The sequence below is a fragment of the Hemiscyllium ocellatum genome, chromosome 6, assembly GCF_020745735.1.
Source record: "Hemiscyllium ocellatum isolate sHemOce1 chromosome 6, sHemOce1.pat.X.cur, whole genome shotgun sequence".
NCBI lineage: Eukaryota > Metazoa > Chordata > Chondrichthyes > Orectolobiformes > Hemiscylliidae > Hemiscyllium > Hemiscyllium ocellatum.
In genome coordinates, this window is record NC_083406.1 from 84,920,808 (window position 1) to 84,940,273 (window position 19,466).

At 38.6% G+C, this 19,466-nt stretch overlaps 1 protein-coding gene across 3 annotated transcripts in view; it reads left to right on the forward strand.

Annotated features, from left to right (window-relative positions):
• LOC132816470 (anoctamin-7-like) overlaps positions 1 to 19,466 on the forward strand; it is a 72,893-nt gene that overhangs the window by 36,965 nt on the left and 16,462 nt on the right. For all 3 annotated transcript variants that reach the window (XM_060826091.1, XM_060826093.1, XM_060826092.1), the window contains 7 exons: positions 2,127 to 2,242; positions 3,722 to 3,799; positions 4,540 to 4,692; positions 6,906 to 6,942; positions 11,774 to 11,883; positions 11,968 to 12,119; positions 18,591 to 18,762. In XM_060826091.1, coding sequence (XP_060682074.1) covers positions 2,127 to 2,242; positions 3,722 to 3,799; positions 4,540 to 4,692; positions 6,906 to 6,942; positions 11,774 to 11,883; positions 11,968 to 12,119; positions 18,591 to 18,762 — 818 coding nt within the window. The remainder of the gene's footprint in view (positions 1 to 2,126; positions 2,243 to 3,721; positions 3,800 to 4,539; positions 4,693 to 6,905; positions 6,943 to 11,773; positions 11,884 to 11,967; positions 12,120 to 18,590; positions 18,763 to 19,466) is intronic.

A 19,466-nucleotide genomic window follows, 5' to 3' on the forward strand; every position in this document is an offset into this window, starting at 1 on the left:
TGCATCTTCTTATTCATTTTAAAGCATTGTAACTCGCATATTGCCAGGCAATTCCTTCAGGCTAACACTGAATGACGATTTCATTTAGAAATGCTGTAAGACAATTACATAGAAACAGAAATTTTGAATATGTACTACTAATTTCTTACATAATATTTAAAACTATTCAAAAAAAAATGTAACTCATTTCAGAATCCTTGAAATAAACGCCCTAGTGAATGTTTGGTGAATTCGATCCAATCTCCCTTTATTCTTTCAGTATACAGAAGAGAACAATAGTTCCTAAAAACTCCAAACTCCTTGTGTAGTTTTCTGTGATTCTGAAGCTAGATTTTCACTACAAAAAGAAATAAAAGATTCCCACTGTTGACAGGTGAGAATTGAATGTATGGGGTGAACTCGAAATAACACTTGATACTGTTTAAATGTTCTCCAGTGTATGCCCAAAAACTAATACTCCAATTATTCCACTCCTTCAGATATCTATCCATTCCATATTTATTATTCCCTCATTATCCACTAGACCATTGTTAGTTCACTTAACCCTAACCATAAGTTACCATCAGATAAGGTGGTTAAAATGAAAGTGTCTGTTTACTTTAATGCTTCTGTGTCTGAAATGAAGTCTCTGTCTTTTAGGGATTGTGACAATCTCAAAAATATTACTAACATTTAACTTTGGGAATTCTGTGTAATTGAGTAATACCTCCTCTGAACTTCTCTCTTTCTGAGGAAACAAATCCAGTCTCTTCATTTTCTGCTCAACTCTTAGATTCCTTTGAACAAAGCAGAAGTTCCTCCAATGGACCAAATTTCAAGATCACTGTGATAAGACATAAACCTAAAAACATGAATGCAACGATTGGAAATTCTCCCCCCAGACCCTGACTAATCCCAGGAGCAGGCCAAGAGGGGAATGAGTGTATATTTGGGTGACATAACAGGATGGTACTGTGCACATCAGTGACCCATGTCAGCTGCCAAATGTCAGATATTGAGGGTCTCAGTGACTAATTAATAGTCCCTTTCGGTCTTCTGTTTCCCATATAATTGATGAAGTTGCCAGATAAAGCCAAACCTCCTGATGCTGAGCTTTGGGAATGAGGGGTTGGGTGTACTACTGCTGAGTGATTCCTACCCCTGGTTGTCTCCACCACTACGAGCCACCCAGTGGTGGGCCCTGCCAGCTCCTCACTATGACATGCCACCTGATTGGCTAGCAGCTCTGAGAATTAGGTCATTCTTCCAGATTAAGGCCTAAACTAAACTGAGCCATTTAGTACCCAGCTGTCTGTGAAGGCAGGTCCAGACTTCCCATCCTTGCAGAGGCAGGCTCATACAGATTTTCACGGTCACCTCCACAGAAACAATTTGTTACTTCCAACATGGACTATTAGTTTCAGTGAACTTCCATCAATAAACCAAGAGTTTACTGTTTGATTTAAAGCCTGTTTCCACATCCCTGGTAATTTCTCCAATGACAATTAGCCACAGAAGTTGGCTGGAAGGGCACAGCTCTATCTTTAATCCTGTAGGTTTATAGAACAGAAAATGGCGCTCCAGCGGCACAGTTTGGTTTTGTTTCCATTATGCTGTCGTGTAATCTGTAACCAGCAAACAGGCAACTTGGTCCCAAGCATCTCTCAATACCGTGCATGAAGTGTGTCCACAGGAATATACAGAAGAACGATAAAACGTGGCTATTATCATATTTTTGCCTATTATCTGATCTCTGCTTTTCATTGGAGTTGAGCAAAATAAAAGTAGAAAGTGATGGGCTTGAGCATGTGTGTTGTAGTCTTTAACAAACTGAATCCTCTACTAGGCAAAATTCTGTAGATGCTGGAAATCTGATAGAAATACAGAGAATGTTGGAGAAACTTAACAGGTCTGGCAGCATCTGTGGAGAGAGAGAAAAACAGAATTAACATTTCGAGTCCATTGTGACACTTCTCGTACCAGACATGAAAGATTAACTCTTTTTGTCTCTCCACAGATGCTGCCAAACTTGCAGAATTTCTCCAGCACGTTTTGTGTTTGTTTTAGAAGCCTGTACTCAGGGTTTTATACCACTGTTGTTTTAGAAATTATAAGCTGGATGAGTAATGTCATGGTTTCATTTCTAGGTACGATATTTTTGGCAAGATGGAAAAGGAAGAATGCAGAATTAATATACGAGTGGGATGTTGAAGATTACGAAAACAATGAACAAGTCAGACCTCAATTTTATAGAACAAAACCAGTACGTCAACCAAGATATTTGGAGCATATCTTCAGCTGCTTTGAGGCAGATTGGTACAGTGAGGGAGTGGGGGTGGGGGTGGGGAAAGGGTGGATGGGAGGGAGGGAAGGGGGGGATGTTTAGAGAAAGCTCAGGACTCCTTTGGTCATGATCCTTCAAATGTCACTCTGGCTGCATGGGCCTCCATGGACTGTGTGCAGCAGCACAGTCCGCAACTGGAAGTCAATGCCGCAATCAGCTTGCTGATGCCAAATGTCATGTGTGGAATGCTGGAATGCCTGCACCATAACGTAAATGGGATGTCACACTTGGCCTTTTAAGGAATGGATCCTTATCTACTTCCTTACAAGGCCACAGGTGAGAGCTTAAAGCCAAAGACATGACCTTATACACAGGAAGGAGGCAGCCTGGATCATGATGAGGACAATTTAAAAGGAAATGGTTTAAATGAACTGATAATTCCAATAAGTTGCTTGACTGAGGAAACCTGTACTTTCCCATCATATATAGCATTGGTGTGCCCAGCAACCTGCAGCTTGGTGTTCAAGATGCATCTATGACAAATTGATTGTCCATTGACCCCATGGATATTATTTGGCTGCCCACAAACCCTACATACTTTAGCAAAGCCACTAGAGGCATTCATACAGATTATGTACTAAATAATGGCAATATCCTTTCAGTTTTGTTAGCTAAGTGACTTTAGATGCTTAATGCATTGGCTCAAAGATTGCATGAGGAATGACTTACTGCAAACCACACAGTGAAATATTCAGCTGCAGCCCAAGATGGAAAGAAAGCTAGTGGGGATGTGCAAATGCAAAAACAATTATTGCGAATGTGGCAAACAAAGGCAATTGGACCATCTAGTGCTATTGACTAAAAATTAGTCACAAGTCACAGAGAATAATGGAAAGTAAATAAAAAGTTAAACTACGGATTGCACAGGCAGAAATGTTGGATTCCTATTTAATTGTTTTTAATGGAATGAAATCCGACAAGTTCTATAAACAACATCTGGATTATCAGCCAGCGGCCGAATATTAAAATTAGCTCAAACAAACATTTGACACCAGAGTCATTTTAAACTACAAGCAAATAGGAGGATTAGACATACAAAAAAAATGGTATCAGGTATACAAAATAAAATTCAGGATAGAAGAATAAAATGATCAACTTTTATGAGTACCATTAAAAACAAATACAAGTGACAGATGCAATTAGTAGGTTTGGCATATCTTTACAGTGAACAGAGGAGTTGACATTTGGTGTGACAATTTGCCAAAATTATCTCTGTCCTCTCTACGTACGTCTCCCAAACTATGGACTTTTTCTTTGGTTTATAATGTAATGGCATGTGCTAATGATTCTTGTGCATTTCTTATCTACTCTGTCTTTGAGTGAAGGAAAATATGTGAGACTGTCATTGAATAATGGAAGCACTACTTATGACTTCAATGCTGTTCGTCAACATTATAGGATCGAATTGAAGCCTTTTGCCCAGGATGCAGACGCCAACTGAAAATTGCACTTTCAATTTCAGTTGGGCTTGTAATGGTAAGCAATTTAATATGAAAGAGAATGTCTAATCTTGTTTCATTTTGGTCTCTCATTTCTCGTTTTAATTCTTTGCTGAACACGGATTCTCTATCTAGGCCAGCATTTATTGTTTATCCCTAATATCCTTTGAACGGATGCTGGTGAGTGTCAGAGTTGAAAAATGTAGTGCTGGAAAAACACAAGCGTTCAGGCAGCATCCTTGGAGCAGGAGAGTTGATGTTTTGGGCATAAGCCCTTATGTCTAGTAGGTAGGAGAGGCATTTTACTCTGGAAGTACGCCACCATCATGTTGGGGTAGGCAAAAAAGAGACTGTCCAGGCACCTCAACTGACATATGAAGTAGCTCCTCTCTCTGTGTATTCAAATGTTTGAAACTCCTTTTGTATTATCAGATTGCCGTAAATGCTATCTATATTCTTCTATCTCTATGTAGTGTCACTGGAGATTATTAATGCAGTTGGATTCCCATAGAGAATAATTATTAGTGATCATCGTCCTCACCCTGTTAACATTAGCATTTGATAACATGATTTGATTACTGGTGCCTACTGTCCAAGCCTCGCTTTGTTAGATGGTGTCCTTTCATTGTAGAGATTGCATTATATACATATACATTTATACACATTATGTCTTTGTGTATCTGGGCTAAACACTATTGAACAAAACCATAAAGAATGTATGTGTGTGTTAATCATATCGATTAGAAAATCTAATTTTCCTTTCTGCATTATGTACAGGTGGGCTGTGTATTCATCAGTGTCGTGGCAGTGGTAGTTTATAAAACCTGGGTTAGATTTCGAGTGACAACATCTAATTCGCTTGAAAATTTCTTCTTAAGTACTATTGTTAGCTCATTACTCAATGCGCTGTCCATTTTAGCCCTGGGAAAGGTAAGTTAATTTGGTTATGATTGATAAGAGTGATCGCAACAGAAGTAACCTAATTACTGATAATTAATAGCATAGCACACCATAGCAAAACTAAGTATGGTATAAAAACACGAAGATTTGTAACTGTGGCAAATTACAGTGATCTCTGTGCTGTCAGCCTTAAAACAAAATGGCTTGTTGTTTGAAGAATATACCATTGAATTATAGCATAAGTACAGCACAGAAGGAGTCCATGTATGTTGATGAAGTACCCTATAACACAGCAATCCCCACTTCCTTCCCTTTGCTATAGCTTTGTAATTTTCAGATAATTATCCAATTCCCTTTTGCGAGCCTGAAATGAATCTACCTGCATCGTTGTTTCAGGCAGTGCAATCCTGATTCAAATCATCGACTGCATAAAGATGCTTATCCTTGTATCTCTGTAGTTCTCTTGGCAATAATTTAAACTCAGTATCCTCTAATTCTCAATTCTTCCACCACTGGGAACAATTTCTCTCTATTTATTCCCAAACTCCACCTAAATTTAAACCTCAAAAATGTCTGAATTGTTACTTGCGAGATCTTGAGTATTTCAGAATGCAATCTGTGTCCTTTGGGAAATGAATTACAGAGCTAAAGACAAGCTGCAGTTTATTAAAACTGTTGCCAGAATGTCTTTCTTCTTCCACTGCAACCAAGAGTCATGGGAAGCAAGATGCTTTAATCTGTTCAAACTTAAGGTGAAAGCATCAGCAGGCCGTACAGCCAATCAGGTTAAATTATTCTCATAGACAGTAAAGCAGAAGTACAAGACAGAGATTATAATTCATTTTTGGTAAGTTTATAGAAAGTTAAATAAAAATTGGAACATATATGTAGTATTAGATGAAATAACACACATATTTTACTTTTTTATGGTATTCTGACAGAAAGCCAATCTATACATGTAAAATTAGGTTTTCCAAATTGAAGGGTTACTCAGCAATAATTAATACATTGGCCTCATTAAAATACATTTAGTTACACCTTTTTCAACAAGGTGTCAGTCATTTTTACAATCAGAACACTACATAAAAAAGTTGAAATTCACACTGAAATACAAGTTCTATTCTGATTGCAAGAACATAATACTGTCTATGAACATACAAATATGCAAACTGGGATCAGGCGTAGGCTACTCTAATTACTACACATTCTCACCTTTCCCTGACAACCTTTCATCTCCATACTCATCAAGAATCCACCAGCCACTGCTTTAAGCTATTCAAAGACTCTGCTTCACCACTAGTGTAGTGGAATCCAAATCATAACAACTGATTCCTCTGATGAAAGGGCCAGTAACCACAGGAAACAGATTTAAAATAATTGGCAATCAATAATAACATGAATTAAAAGAAAGTTCAGCAGCTTGTTATGAGTCCATGATACCAGTGGTTAAGCAGAGTTCAATCAGTGAATAGTGAGACTTAATTGGATAGTATATTTTAAAGACCTAGCACATTGTACTAAGAGCCAAATGACCTTCTCTATGTTGTATCATAGTATAATTCCAGTTAAGCAATAATAATCTGGAGAAGCCACACAGAGTGGATAAAATAATTGGAAACAAAGTTCCATAACTAATTTTGTATATTTGTCATTCGCAAATTTATAAAAATCAGCATGAGTTTAAAATATTGCCAGCAAGGTGGTTTGCATACCTCATGATCATTTATGTTACCTCTGCCTCCCTTGTAATCACTGAATCTTGACAATAACTAGGTACATCTAGGCACTAAATACTGGGAGCATAAGGCAATTCTGAATTTTTATAAGAAAATGTATAAGCAACTATTCAAAGGTAATAAGGTTATCATAGTTCACTTTAAAGTATTTATTTATTTAGAAATATTTCTGTTAAATCAAGTAATTTTTTACCTAATTGTTGGATTATATATGTATTATGTATATGGATTGTGATAACTTGTGGATCTTATAATCCAAAGATTTCCCCCATTGGAATTTGAAAGGTCCCTATCTCTCAGGAAGTTATCTAGCTCTGTTTTCAAGGATTGTAGATAATCTATAATTATTGCACAGTTAGTAACCTATTTCAGATGGTGATAAATCTAAAAAAAAATTCCTTAACCTTCTTTGATATTTTACTTGTAATAAGCTCAATTTTACCTTTATGTAGTGAAACTCACCATTGTTATGAAAAAAATACATAATTTGACTTATTTAAATTTTAGGGGTATCAGAAAATTGCAGTTAAAATGACGAACTGGGGTAAGCAGTTATACTTTAATATATTTATGTTTTTCAAAACTATCTGTTACTAATGGAATGTGATGTTATCCACAAATTTAACTAGCATTGTTCCAGATAGCCTATTGTTTGTGACTTATGAATATTGTATATTTGGGCAGCCAAATATCACCAGCACAAATCCAAAAGACCGTAGAAAGCTTATTGGAAAGTGTAAAAGACACACATTCTATGAGACAAAACTAGCACAGCCTTAATATAGCAGCTGAAAAAGGAGTTGAAAAATAATGGTAAGACTCTGATTGTGTAACATTGGTGTATCTATATGCTGGTACAGATAGTTTAATCTCAGTCTATACACTAAATCCTAACGTTGTAGTTATGTTCCTGAGAATCACAACATTAAATGAAATAACTTTAAACAGATTTTGCCATTATAACCAATTCAGAAAATTAAGTTAGGTTCTGTTACACAGTTCTTGTCAGACAAGAAAATTAAAACATCATACCTGTAAATTTAAATATTTTACATTGCTAAATTCTTATATTAGTAAATAAAGTATTTTTTTTAAAAACTGCATTTTAAAAATACAAGTATTGTAACTCTCTAATTAACTGCTACCTAGTACTAAATGCACCCTTTTACTGCCAACACTCCAACTTGTGATTTGAGTCACTCTCTCACTGAACCTTGCATTTTCTGATTCTCCTACTCCCCACTTCCCCCATCTAAACCTGCAATCTATTCAAGATTCAGATCCAGTTCAAAACCAATACTGCAAGGTCATGAGAGTACAAGTCTGAATGTTGCAAAACTGCTGAGCCACAATTATTACAATACTTTTTTTCAATGTTCCTGCTTGCTGCTCCTTTCTGCTGAACTCTCACTGTGACTAAGGGCCCTATTGATAAATGGGAAGTGGCTAGAGGAGCAGCTTTGACTTTCATCTTCAAATCAAATCACTTAAAGAACTCTAGATTCAAAAATCCAAATTTAATTTCAACCATAAGACTCAGGGTCCAACTAAATATGAGACCATTCCAACTTAAGAGTCTTTAGATAAGGTTTACCAATTTATTAATTTATCAAAACAAGTACAACAGAAATGGCAGTTAAGCAGACAATGGATTCCCAAGACTCCACTCTACAATAGCATTCGTTAATTAGCTAGAGTGTGTCTCTGCTTCTTTCTGCACACCCAACTATTAAAAAGAATGGTTATTCATGCTTAATTTATTAACCCTTTCTAAACCTCAACCCTTAGTATGATTAGAGATACCTTATTGGTCTAGGCATGTTACGAATAGATTCTTAATTGACTAGGCACTGCATGCTAAGTGCCTGAACAATTCATAAATTGGAGATGCCAGTGTTGGACTGGGGTGTACAAAGTTAAAAATCACACAACACCAGGTTATAGTCTAACAGGTTTAATTGGAAGCACTAGCTTTCAAACCGCTGCTCCTTCATCAGGTGGTTCACCACTTGATGAAGGAGCAGTGCTCCAAAGGCTAATGCTTCCAATTAAACCTGTTGGACTATAACCTGGTGTTGTGTGATTTTTAACTTTGAGCAATTCATAGTTTGTCTTGGACTGGTTAAATAGTTAATCCACAATTTCTCATTTGTTTCTTTAAAACTAATTGTAATCTACACTTCTCATTATTGATTGATTAGTCTATTAAAATTTATGGGTGGGATTGTCCCAGCTCATTATAGCTATACTTGTCATTTCATTGAGTTTTATATCTTAGCATTGACATAACAAAACATTTTACGATACCTTCTTTTCCCATTTAGTTAGAATAGGGCTGTCTGTTGCTGTGACTTCATGATTGGTGTTCTGACTTAGATTCCCCTTAAACTTATTATGACACAATACAAAAGATCACAAAATAGTCATGCAATAAATTTTTAAAATATGTATTACTTAAGTTAAAGATACAGGTTCAAAATGAACAGTGTATAAAAGGTGTGATTGAGCTATATTTTCAAATATTTGGTTACTACAGTCTTAAATAATAAAATTCTCAGTGGTTAAAGGTCACAAACATAAACATACATTGTTACAAAGTTAACTTGGACAAAACATACATTTAATTAAATATAATTGCTTCTATTCTAAACCACTAAGTTAAAACAAAGATGAGATAGAGCATGGCTGCTATGTTTCTTATCTCCCCCCTTTCTGCAGTTTGGGAAGGCAATGGCCCAGTGGTATTATTGCTAAACTATTCATCTAGGGACTCAGGCAATGTTCTGGCGACCCAAGTTCAAATCCTGCCATGCTAGATGATGGAATTTGAATTCAATTTAAAAAGAATCTGGAATGAAGAGTATAATGGTGATCATGAAACTATTGCTGATTATTGTAAATGCAGCATCTGGTTCACTACTGTCCTTTAGGGTAGGAAACTGTTGTCCTTACCTGGTCTGGCCAATATGTGACTCCAGACACAGCAATATAGTTAACTCTTAACTGCTCTCTAGGTAATAAGTGCTGGCCTTACCCAGTGAAACCCACATTCTGTGAATTGATTAAAAAAAAAATCTCTTCTAGCCTGTTTTCATTGGTAACTTCTGATCAGTATTGCACGAGTTGGGAGAACGAGAGCCCCTTCAATCTGAATGTTGAAGGTTTTCGCACTGTAGCTCTGTGAAATCCAATGATGTGTTTCTTAGTCAAATACAGAGTCACATGAAATGAAAGTAGTAAGGTCAGTATAGATTGCAGTCAGGCAGAATAACAATGTTAGGCAAATCAATTAATATACTTTGATTGCAAGATTACAAGTAAATTGATTGTGAAACATCAAACTCCTTATGAGTTCTACAACACTTGGTCTTCAAAATCAAAAGGAGGAGGATGTTTGCACAGGGCTAGCAGGTTTGAGATGAGGTTCGAGAAATAAGTAATTCTGACAGCGTACAAATGTTAGAGATGAGATTTCAGTGAGGAATGATGGAAATATACACAACTGACAATGTTTGAGAATAAAAGCCCATTCCTGATTTCACATGCAACTGTATGCATTTTTAAAAATGGATTATAACAATGCCAGCTTAGCACTTCTGCATAATGAGGACTCACAATTCCATGACCCCAGGATTCTAGCTTCACATCAAATCGGGATTTGAACCTTGGATAAGAACGCAGGTCCAGGAAAATGAGCAGAAACATTGGTTCCGCAGGAGCAAGGATTTGTAAGAGGTTGAATCAGGGAGCACAAGATAGTCAGATTATTGACAGAAAGACAGGGAGCAGGGTGAGGGCATAAGTCAGAGGCTGCATTAAGGGATAAGAGATAGCTCTTTAAAATGGCTTCAATTGGATCATGTAGCCAAACCTCAGACAGGAGGAGAGCAACTTTAAATGAGCCTCCTGACATAAGAATGCAAGAACATAAAAATAGGAGCAGCCCTTCCTACTTGTTCCTCAATCCATTTGAGATCATAACCTGTCTTATATGCCAACACTATTTTCCTGTGCAAGCATCATAACCTTTTGTTTTTATTATGCAGAAATCTCTAAATCTTAGTCTTGAACATACTGAATGACTGAGCCTCCACAGCCCTCTGGGAGAGAGAATTCTGGACCCTCAGCCAGGAAAAACATTCTTTTAGCATCTACCTTTGCAATTCCTATGTGTTTGAATGAGATCACATCTCATTCTTTTAAATTCTAGAGACCAAAGGCCCAGTCTGTTTGGTATTTCCTCATAGGAGAATTGTTGTATCCCAGGAATTGGTTTAGTGAGGATTCATTGCACCCTCTCTCTATCAGAAGACCAGGCTGCTCACCAACTTATGTAAGGAGATCAAAATTGTACATGATAGTCCAAGTTGAGTCATACTGAAGTTCTATGTAATGACAACAAGACTTGATAACTTCTATACTTTAAATGCATTTGTACTAAAAGTCAACATAACATTTACCTTCTTAATTGCTTGCTGTGCCTGCATCTTAGCTTCCAACAATTTATGAGCAAGGACACTGGAGTTCCTTTGAAGTTCAACATCACCCAGCTGCATACTATTTCAGAAATATTCTGTATTTCTGTTTCTCCAGCCAAAGTTGGTAGCCTCATTTTTCTCTACATTGTATTCCATCTGCCACACCTTTGCGCAGTCACTTAGCCTCTTTACATTCCCTTGAAGCATTTGACAAAGGATCAGTTAGACTCAAAATGTCAGCTCTTTTCTCTCCTTACAGATGCTGCCAGACCTGCTGAGATTTTCCAGCATTTTCTCTTTTGGTTTCAGATTCCAGCATCCGCAGTAATTTGCTTCTATCTCCTTGGAGCATGTTTGAATTCTCCTCATGTTTGAATTAGATTGAATTTTGTGCAATCTAAAAACTTCAAAATATTACATTTATCCCTACCATCATTTTCTAAGTATTCTGTTATCAAGTCTCTTCCACTAGCTTGTACTATTTTCCCCATGACCAATGTTGCACAAACAGATCTGTAGTTCCTCATTTTCCTTCATCCTCTTAAATAGTGGAATTACAGTTACAACCTGCCTAACTGCAGCAACCATTCAAGAGTCTATAGAATTTAGAAAGATAACCACTAATGTATCTACTAACTCTACAGCCACCTCTTTCAACACTGGTGAACAAGAATACAGATCCTATTAATTGACCAATGCTAATGTAAAAGTGTTCAATATGACAATGTTAAGCAGACATGCTCTGCCATTAATACTAGCTTTTACCAGAAAATGATATTAGTGTATAGAAAAAGGTAAAACCTTTCATTTATGAAACGGCTTAACACTCATCCTTGCAATGTTCTAAAACAAATGTATCATGTTTGTGACTTATTTAATTCTTTCTTCTCTCTGCAGAAAACCACAGAACTGAGACTGAATACAATGATGCCCTGATCATCAAATTTTTTGCCTTTGAGTTTGCCAACACTTATTCACCTCTCTTTTATATTGCATTTCTCAGAACGGTGGGTAATGCATCCAACAGTTTGTGAAAAAATCCCTGGTTGCTTTACAATTCCAAATGCTCATAGTTTTTCTGATAATTTTAGAACAATGAACAGTTTTTCACATCAATTGGTTTGCCTGGCTTGGAGGATAATTGTGGAGAGCTGAACAATTGCATGACAGAACTTTGCTTTCAAGTCCTAATGCTGATGATTACTCACCCACTTCCAAAGTTTCTGAAAGATGTTATTATACCGTAAGTCTGTTTTTACATTATTAAATATTTGTTTTAAATTTTAAGTCACTTGCAATGTGGGAGTTATTGGAAATGTATTTTTCTAGTTGGTTTGCTTACCATTAGCAATGGGGTGGGGGTTGGAACTGTGCATAGAAATGTCAGCAGTGCATTCAGCAGATCAGAGTTTGCAACTGAATTGAAACAATTAATTTTAGCTTCCATGTTTTGTAGTGCAGTTGGCATGATGTATACTCCAATGACATGACTTTAGCTGTGTTCAAAGGGACATTGTTACAAATGCAAGTTGGAGCTATTTGTGATGAAGATTGTCTATTGAGCAAGGGTAGCTTTCAGATTTAGTCAATACTGCTGGAATTATTGCTAGGGCAGTCAGGAGCAGGAGGGATACACATAACCACCATTGAAAGAATGAGGCCAACAGCTTTCACTTGGAAATTATGGTTGAAGGGAACTGAGGAGGTGACTACCAGCAACACTGTGTTCAAGTCATAGAGTCATAGAGATCTTGAATGTAGCGTAAGAAGTGGTTGAATAATTTAACCAGGTCAGGAATAGTGAATCAGTGCATCCTGTACTTTCAGACCATGCTTCCCTGCTTCTCTCTATCTTATCAGATGTTCTCCATTATCTCACCCCTCACAATGATTCATCTTTCAGCAGCTACTGTGCACTTCCACTTCACCACTTCCCCATTTATCCATCCACCATTGCCAATCCCGTCTCAAATCTTGGGTAATGTGATGCATCTGTCTCACTGCCTTGGGCACATTAAATGCAAAACTAAGTGAAATTCAATTAATAAGAATTCCTTGTCATCTTCTAAGGACAATATTTGTAGCAATATTTACCTACAGCTGGTAAGAGTTAAAGTCCTGGTTTCGGTGATTAGCTTGCTCCCTGACACCCAAATAAACCTGGAAGTAGGCAAGTTAGAGTGAGTTTGCAGTGTGATAGCAAATTCAGATTCCTAAATTAGTCATTCATTCGAAAACCAGCTTTGGGTGTTAAGATTTCCCTAAAACTTCAGGCAACATGGAAGATCAATGTGGAAAAACCATTGCGCAAGGCTTAATATTGTCTCCTTCTTCAAACTAAATGATTAAATTTAAATAAAAATATTAGGAGGAAAGGGCATACTTTAAAATGCCTCTTCTTTCATTTCCCATTTCTGAATCAAAGATTGTTCTCTAATTTTGTTGCACCTGCAATATTTTTGTGTAAAAAGTTCACCTGTGAAAGAACAATAAGATTTTTTATTGCTACATGTTGTCTGCAGTTTTAGGGTAGAAATTGTAAAGTTAATATCAACTTTTGTACAATCTACACAGCCTCTGCTTGGGATGACCAGAAATCACAAAGGAAACAAAAATGTATTTTCAGGGTGATGCCAGAGTTGCTTCACAGGCATAGAACAGACAAAGGTCACATTACAAGCCTTCAGTTCTGTCTAGCCTTACGTAATTTGATGCAATTTTAAATAACAAAATGACCGCAATTGGATTCATATTTGTGAGGGGGCATATATTTTCAATTGAATACAAATCATTTGTAATGATATATTCAGCATTCCCACTTTCTCAGTAAGGAGTTGTGCTTCATGGGAGCATTGACTAGAAAATTGGCACTAAATTATGCAGCTATAATCTACCCTTTAGAACATGGTTTACTATTGAATTATGGCATCAGTGACTACTCTACAATATTAAAGTTTTGATCAGCTATTGTAATTTGAATTATTTTGTACTCAGTACAAGAAATTACTGGGGATACGTATTTACTTAACTGCTATGCAAGGTACTTATACTTCTGTGTATTAATTGTGTACATAAATATTTATTACAACAAATTAATTTTATTTAATAATGGTCACATCCCTTTTGTTTCTCTACTTGTAATAGGTGAGAAGATAATATTTACTTATTCACCAAATTCATATCTTTTTAGTTGTAGACTATGCTAATAATTTTTCACTAATATTGTGTGTGAGTATAGGATAGCATAATAACATGGTTCCAGCAGTATAATAAACATACCCACAAGGAGCGGGAGTTGGACATTTGTCCCCTCAAGCCTACTCTGCCATATAATTGCAACCTCAAATCCATATTCCCACCTACCCTTGATAACTTTTCAGCCCCTAGCTTAGTGAGAATCTATCCATCTCTGCTTTACAAATATTCAAAGACTCTGCATCAATTAACATTTCAAGAAGAGAGTTCCAAAGACTCATGACCCTCTGAGAGAAATAAATTGCCCTCATCTCTTTTTGTTTTAAATGGGTGTCCCCTTATTTTTCAATAGTTATTTTGATCCATTGATAAGAGGAAACATCCTCTCACATTCACTCTGTCAAGTTACCTTGTGTGTTTCATTCAAGTTGACTTTTTACTCTTCAAAACCTGAGCAGATATAAGTACAGCTGATCAATCTTTCCTCATTCCACAATCCCACTTACTCCAATGCATTCACACACATTGTTAAATAATATGTACTAACATTGGGCAATCAATCCTTTGCATGCTCAAGTATAGTGTTTATATCTGGTCCTGTTAACTCTTATTCCTCTAAATAATGAGATGGAAATTTAGAATAAGCAGTATATCACTCACAATTATGTCTAGACTGCAAGGAACTGTGTCGAGAGTGTGGTGCCGCAAAAGCACAGCAGTTCAGGCAGCAGCCGAGGAGCAGGAGTATTGACATTTAGGGCATACGTCCTTCATCAGGAATGAGGCTTGTGGATCGGGGCCAAGAGATAAATGGGAGGGGTGTGGGGTTGGGGGAAGGTAGCTGAGAATGCAATAGGTAGATGAAGATGATAGGTCAGAGAGGAGGGTGGAGCGGATAGATGGGAAAGGTGATGGACAGGTCAGGAGGACAGTGCCGAGTTGGAGGCTTGGGACTGAGATAATGTTAGAGGAAGGGAAATGAGGAAACTGTTGAAATCCATATTGATCCCATATGGTTGCAGGGTCCCAAGGTGGAATATGAGGCGTTCTTCTTCCAGGTGTCGGGTGGTAAGGGTTTGGCGGTGGAGGAGGCCCAGGACCTGCATGTCCATGATGGAGTGGGAGGGGGAGTTGAAATGTTCAGCCATGGGGTAGTGGGGTTGGTTGATGTGGGTGTCCCAGAGATGTTCTTTGAAACAATCTGCAAGGAGAGATCCTGTCTCCCCGATGTAGAAGAGACCACATTGGGTGCAACGGATACAGTAGATGACATTGGTGGAGGTACAGGTGAATTTCTGTCGACTGTGGAAGGATCCTTTGGGGCCTTGGATGGAGGTGAGGGGAGTGGTGTGGGCATAGGTTTTGCAGTTCCTGCAGTGGCAGGGGAAGGTGCCGGGAGCGGGGTGTGGGCTGGTGGGGGACATGGACCTAATGAGGGAGTCGTGGGGGGAATGGTCTTTCCGGAATGCTGATATGGGTGGGACGAGAAATACATCTCTGGTGGTGGGGTCCTTTTGAAGGTGGCTGAAGTGGCGGAGGGTAATGCAATGTGTGCAGAAGTTGGCGGGGTGGAAGGTGAGGGCCGGAGGTTTCTATCCTTGTTACATTGGGAGGGGTGGGTTTCAAGGGTGGTGGTGCGGAAAGTGCTGGATACATGCTGGAGGGCATTGTCGACCACAAGGGAAGGGAAATTGTAATCTTGGAAGGAGACCATCTGGGATTTTCGTATTGGTCATCCTGGAAACTGATGCGGCGGAGGGGGAGGAATTGGGAATAAGGGATAACGTTTTTACAGGAGGTAGGGTGGGAGGACGTGTAGTCTAGGTAGCTGTGGGGGTCGGTGTGCTTGTAGTAGGTGTCCGTCTTCCAAAATTGCTATTTCCCTTCCCATGTGGTTGACAATGCCCTCCCGCATGTCTCCTCCACGTCCTGCACCACCACCCTTGAACCCCACCCTTCTCAATGCAACAAGGATAGAAATCCTGGTCCTCACCTTCCACCTGAACAACCTCCACATACATCACATCATCCTTCACCACTTCCGCCATCTACAAAAGGACCCCACCGCCAGAGATTTATTTCCTGCCCTACCCATATCAATGTTCCGAAAAGACCATTCCCTCCGGGACTCCCTCATCAGGTCCACACTCCCCACTAGCCGACACCCCACTCCTGACACCTTACCCTGCCATCACAGGAAGTGCAAAACCGGTGCCCACACCACTCTCCTCACCTCTGTCCAAGGCTGCAAAGGATCCTTCCACATCCGACAGAAATGTACCTGTACCTCCACCAATGTCATTTACTGTATCCATTGCACCCAATGTGGTCTCTTCCACATCAGGGAGACAGGATGCTTCCTTGCAGATCATTTCAGAGAACATCTCTGGGACACCCATACCAACCAACCCCACAATCCCGTGGTTGAACACTTCAACTGCCCCTCCCACATGCACATCAAGGACATGCAGGTCCTGTGCCTCTTCCACCGCCAAACCCTTACCACCCGACGGCTGGAGGAGGAATATCACATATTCCACCTGGGAGCCTGCAACCACACTGGATCAATGTGGATTTCAACAGTTTCCTCATTTCTCCTTCCCGACATTATCCCAGTCCTAAGCCTCCAATTCAGCACCGCCCTCCTCACCTGTCCATCACCTTTCCCATTTATCTCTCCACCCTCTTCTCTGACCTATCACCTTCTCCCTCACCTTGATCTACCTGTTGCATTCTCAGCTACCTCCCTTCTCGCTCCCACCCCTCTCCCATTTATCTCTCACCACTCCCCCGGCCCCCCGGGCCCACAAGCTTCATTCCTGATGAAGAGCTTATGCCCAAAACATTGCTTCTCTGTTCCTTAGATGCTGCCTGACTTGCTGTGCTTTTCCAGCACTACGCTCTCAACTCTGATCTCCAGCATCTGCAGTCCTCAGTTTGTGCAAGGAACAGGGTTCTATCTGATGTCTGCTTTTAATACCAGTGGATATTGAATGGTAAAAGTTCATTGTGCGCCAGTAAGTGGAGATAATGGATAGGTACTCAGATTGCCAGTACCTGTCTGTTTGTGTTCCCCAAGGACCTGTGTTTGCATTATTTGTTATTGACTTGAATAATGGCACTCCCCCCTCTACATTCGTGATGAAGGGCTTATGCCTGGAACATTGACTCTCCTGCTCCTTAGAGGCTGCCAGGCCTGCTGTGCTTTTCCAGTGGCACATGTTTCAACTCTGATTTCCAGTGTCTGCAGTCCTCACTTTCTTTTATGGCATTTAAAGTCATGCTTCCAAATTTGCTGATGACACAAAGTTATGTTGCATTGTAGACAGTTGTAGATGATAGCATAGAGATACTGACCGGCTAGGTGAGTGGGCAAAACAGTGGCAAATAGATTTTAATGTCAGCAAGTGTAAGGCTATCCACTTCAACTAAAAAAATATGGACCAGTGTGCTTTTCAGATGGTATGAAGTTAAAAACAGTGGATGTCCAAAGAGATTTGGGGATTCAGATGTACAGATCTACTAAATGCCACTAACAAGTGCAGAAAATAATCAAGGAAGTTAGTGGAACACTGGCCTTTATATCCAAAGGACCGGAGAATAACAATGCAAAAGTTATGTTGCAAGTATATAAGACCCTGACTGGAGTAGTTTGAGCGAATCTGTGCAACACACCTTCGGAAGGATATATTAACCTTGGAGGGAGTATGATGTAGACTTACAAGAATGATACCTTGGCTGCAGGGGTCAGAAGATGAGGAGAGATTAGACAAATTAGGCCTGTTTTCTCAAGAACTTAAAATGTTAAGGGTGACCTGATGAAAGTATTCAAGATATTAAGAGGAGAAGGCAGAGTAGATAAAGATAACCTATTTCCACTGATCAGAGATTCTAGAACTAAAGGACATAGTTTAAAAATTAGGGCCAGATCATTCAAGAAGCACTTCTGTACATGGAGTGTGGTCGAGATTTTGAAATTTCTTCCAAAAATGGCAGTAGATGTTAATTTTAATTTTAGATCTGAGATGGATAAGTTTTTATTAAGCAAAGTTATTAAAGGGTATGGGCCCAAGACAGATCTGGAGTTAGGCCAGAGGTCAGCCATGATCTCCTTGAATGGCAAAACCGACCTGAGTGGCGTACACCTGCTCCTATGTTCCTTGTTAATGATAAAAGAGGAAAATATTTCTAATATGTGGAATGTAGGGCTAGAAAAATGTCTCTGAATTATTAATTTGTAAATGGTTAAAAAACATTATCAAATTGTTCTCCCCACTACGTGGAAGAGCGGGCTTGTCTGCCTGTTTGAACGAAATGCGTTAATAACTCAAATAAAGTGGTAGGTAGAAAACTTGAATAGAGTTCTTTAAATTGATATTACCTCTATGATAATATCTCATAGGTCATACTACCTAAAAATAAATGATCACCCATCCTTAGCTAATGACAATTGTGCTGGACAACATTGTGGGCTAATATTTTATCATTTACTCTAATTGTTTTGTGCATTGTTATTTAGGTGGGCAAAACATCTGATCTGCGGAGTCTGTGGTAATACAAACAAAGAACCCCATCAAAAAGAATGCAATACAGTGAATGACTACATTCTCAGAGACTATAACAAACCTGACCTTGGAAACTTCACACTGGAGGAGTATACTGAAAAAGTTATACAATATGGTCTCCAGATGGTAAGACTGAACATTTCTTACTGTTATCAGGAACTCTCATAGTTACCAGAAAGTAACAACTATCATTAAAGTTGCAGCTTTGAAAGTTATAGACTGATAGACATTTGTCTTCTAAGCTGTGGGGTTATTCAAACCCCATGTTACACACAGACTGAAATTTGAACCTGATGCAGTAAGAATTTCAGAATCTAACCAGTGTGGATTGCATACTTACTTCACCTTTCCATACTGATAAGTTCAAACTTGTGCAGCAGCACAAAGAATAAAGAACTGGCATTTGTAAAGCACCCTTCTCAAGGTATCTCAATGTGTTTTGCTACAAGTGAATTATTATGAAATGGAGCCACATTTATTTGAAGGGAAATGCATCAATTAACTTGTAGATTAGTAGAAAGTACGGTCAGAAAATGACATTAGAATCCTTAGGATGTCACATAAACCTGGTGTAGTGTCAATGATTAAGTTCCTACCTGTTTCAAATGGGAATTCCTGAAGGTAACTATAATAACCCCACCCCAAATCCGATCCCCCTGGAAAATCAGATGGCTTCAAAACTTACATTAGATGAGGAGAGGTGATAATGCAGCTCTTTTAAAATCACAAATTGCACAGTAAGGAGACCAAGATTGAGGCCTCTATTACTTGCCCTGTCATGAATTTCTGTCAACATTGGGAGCTATTTACTTTATGGTATGGCAACAGAT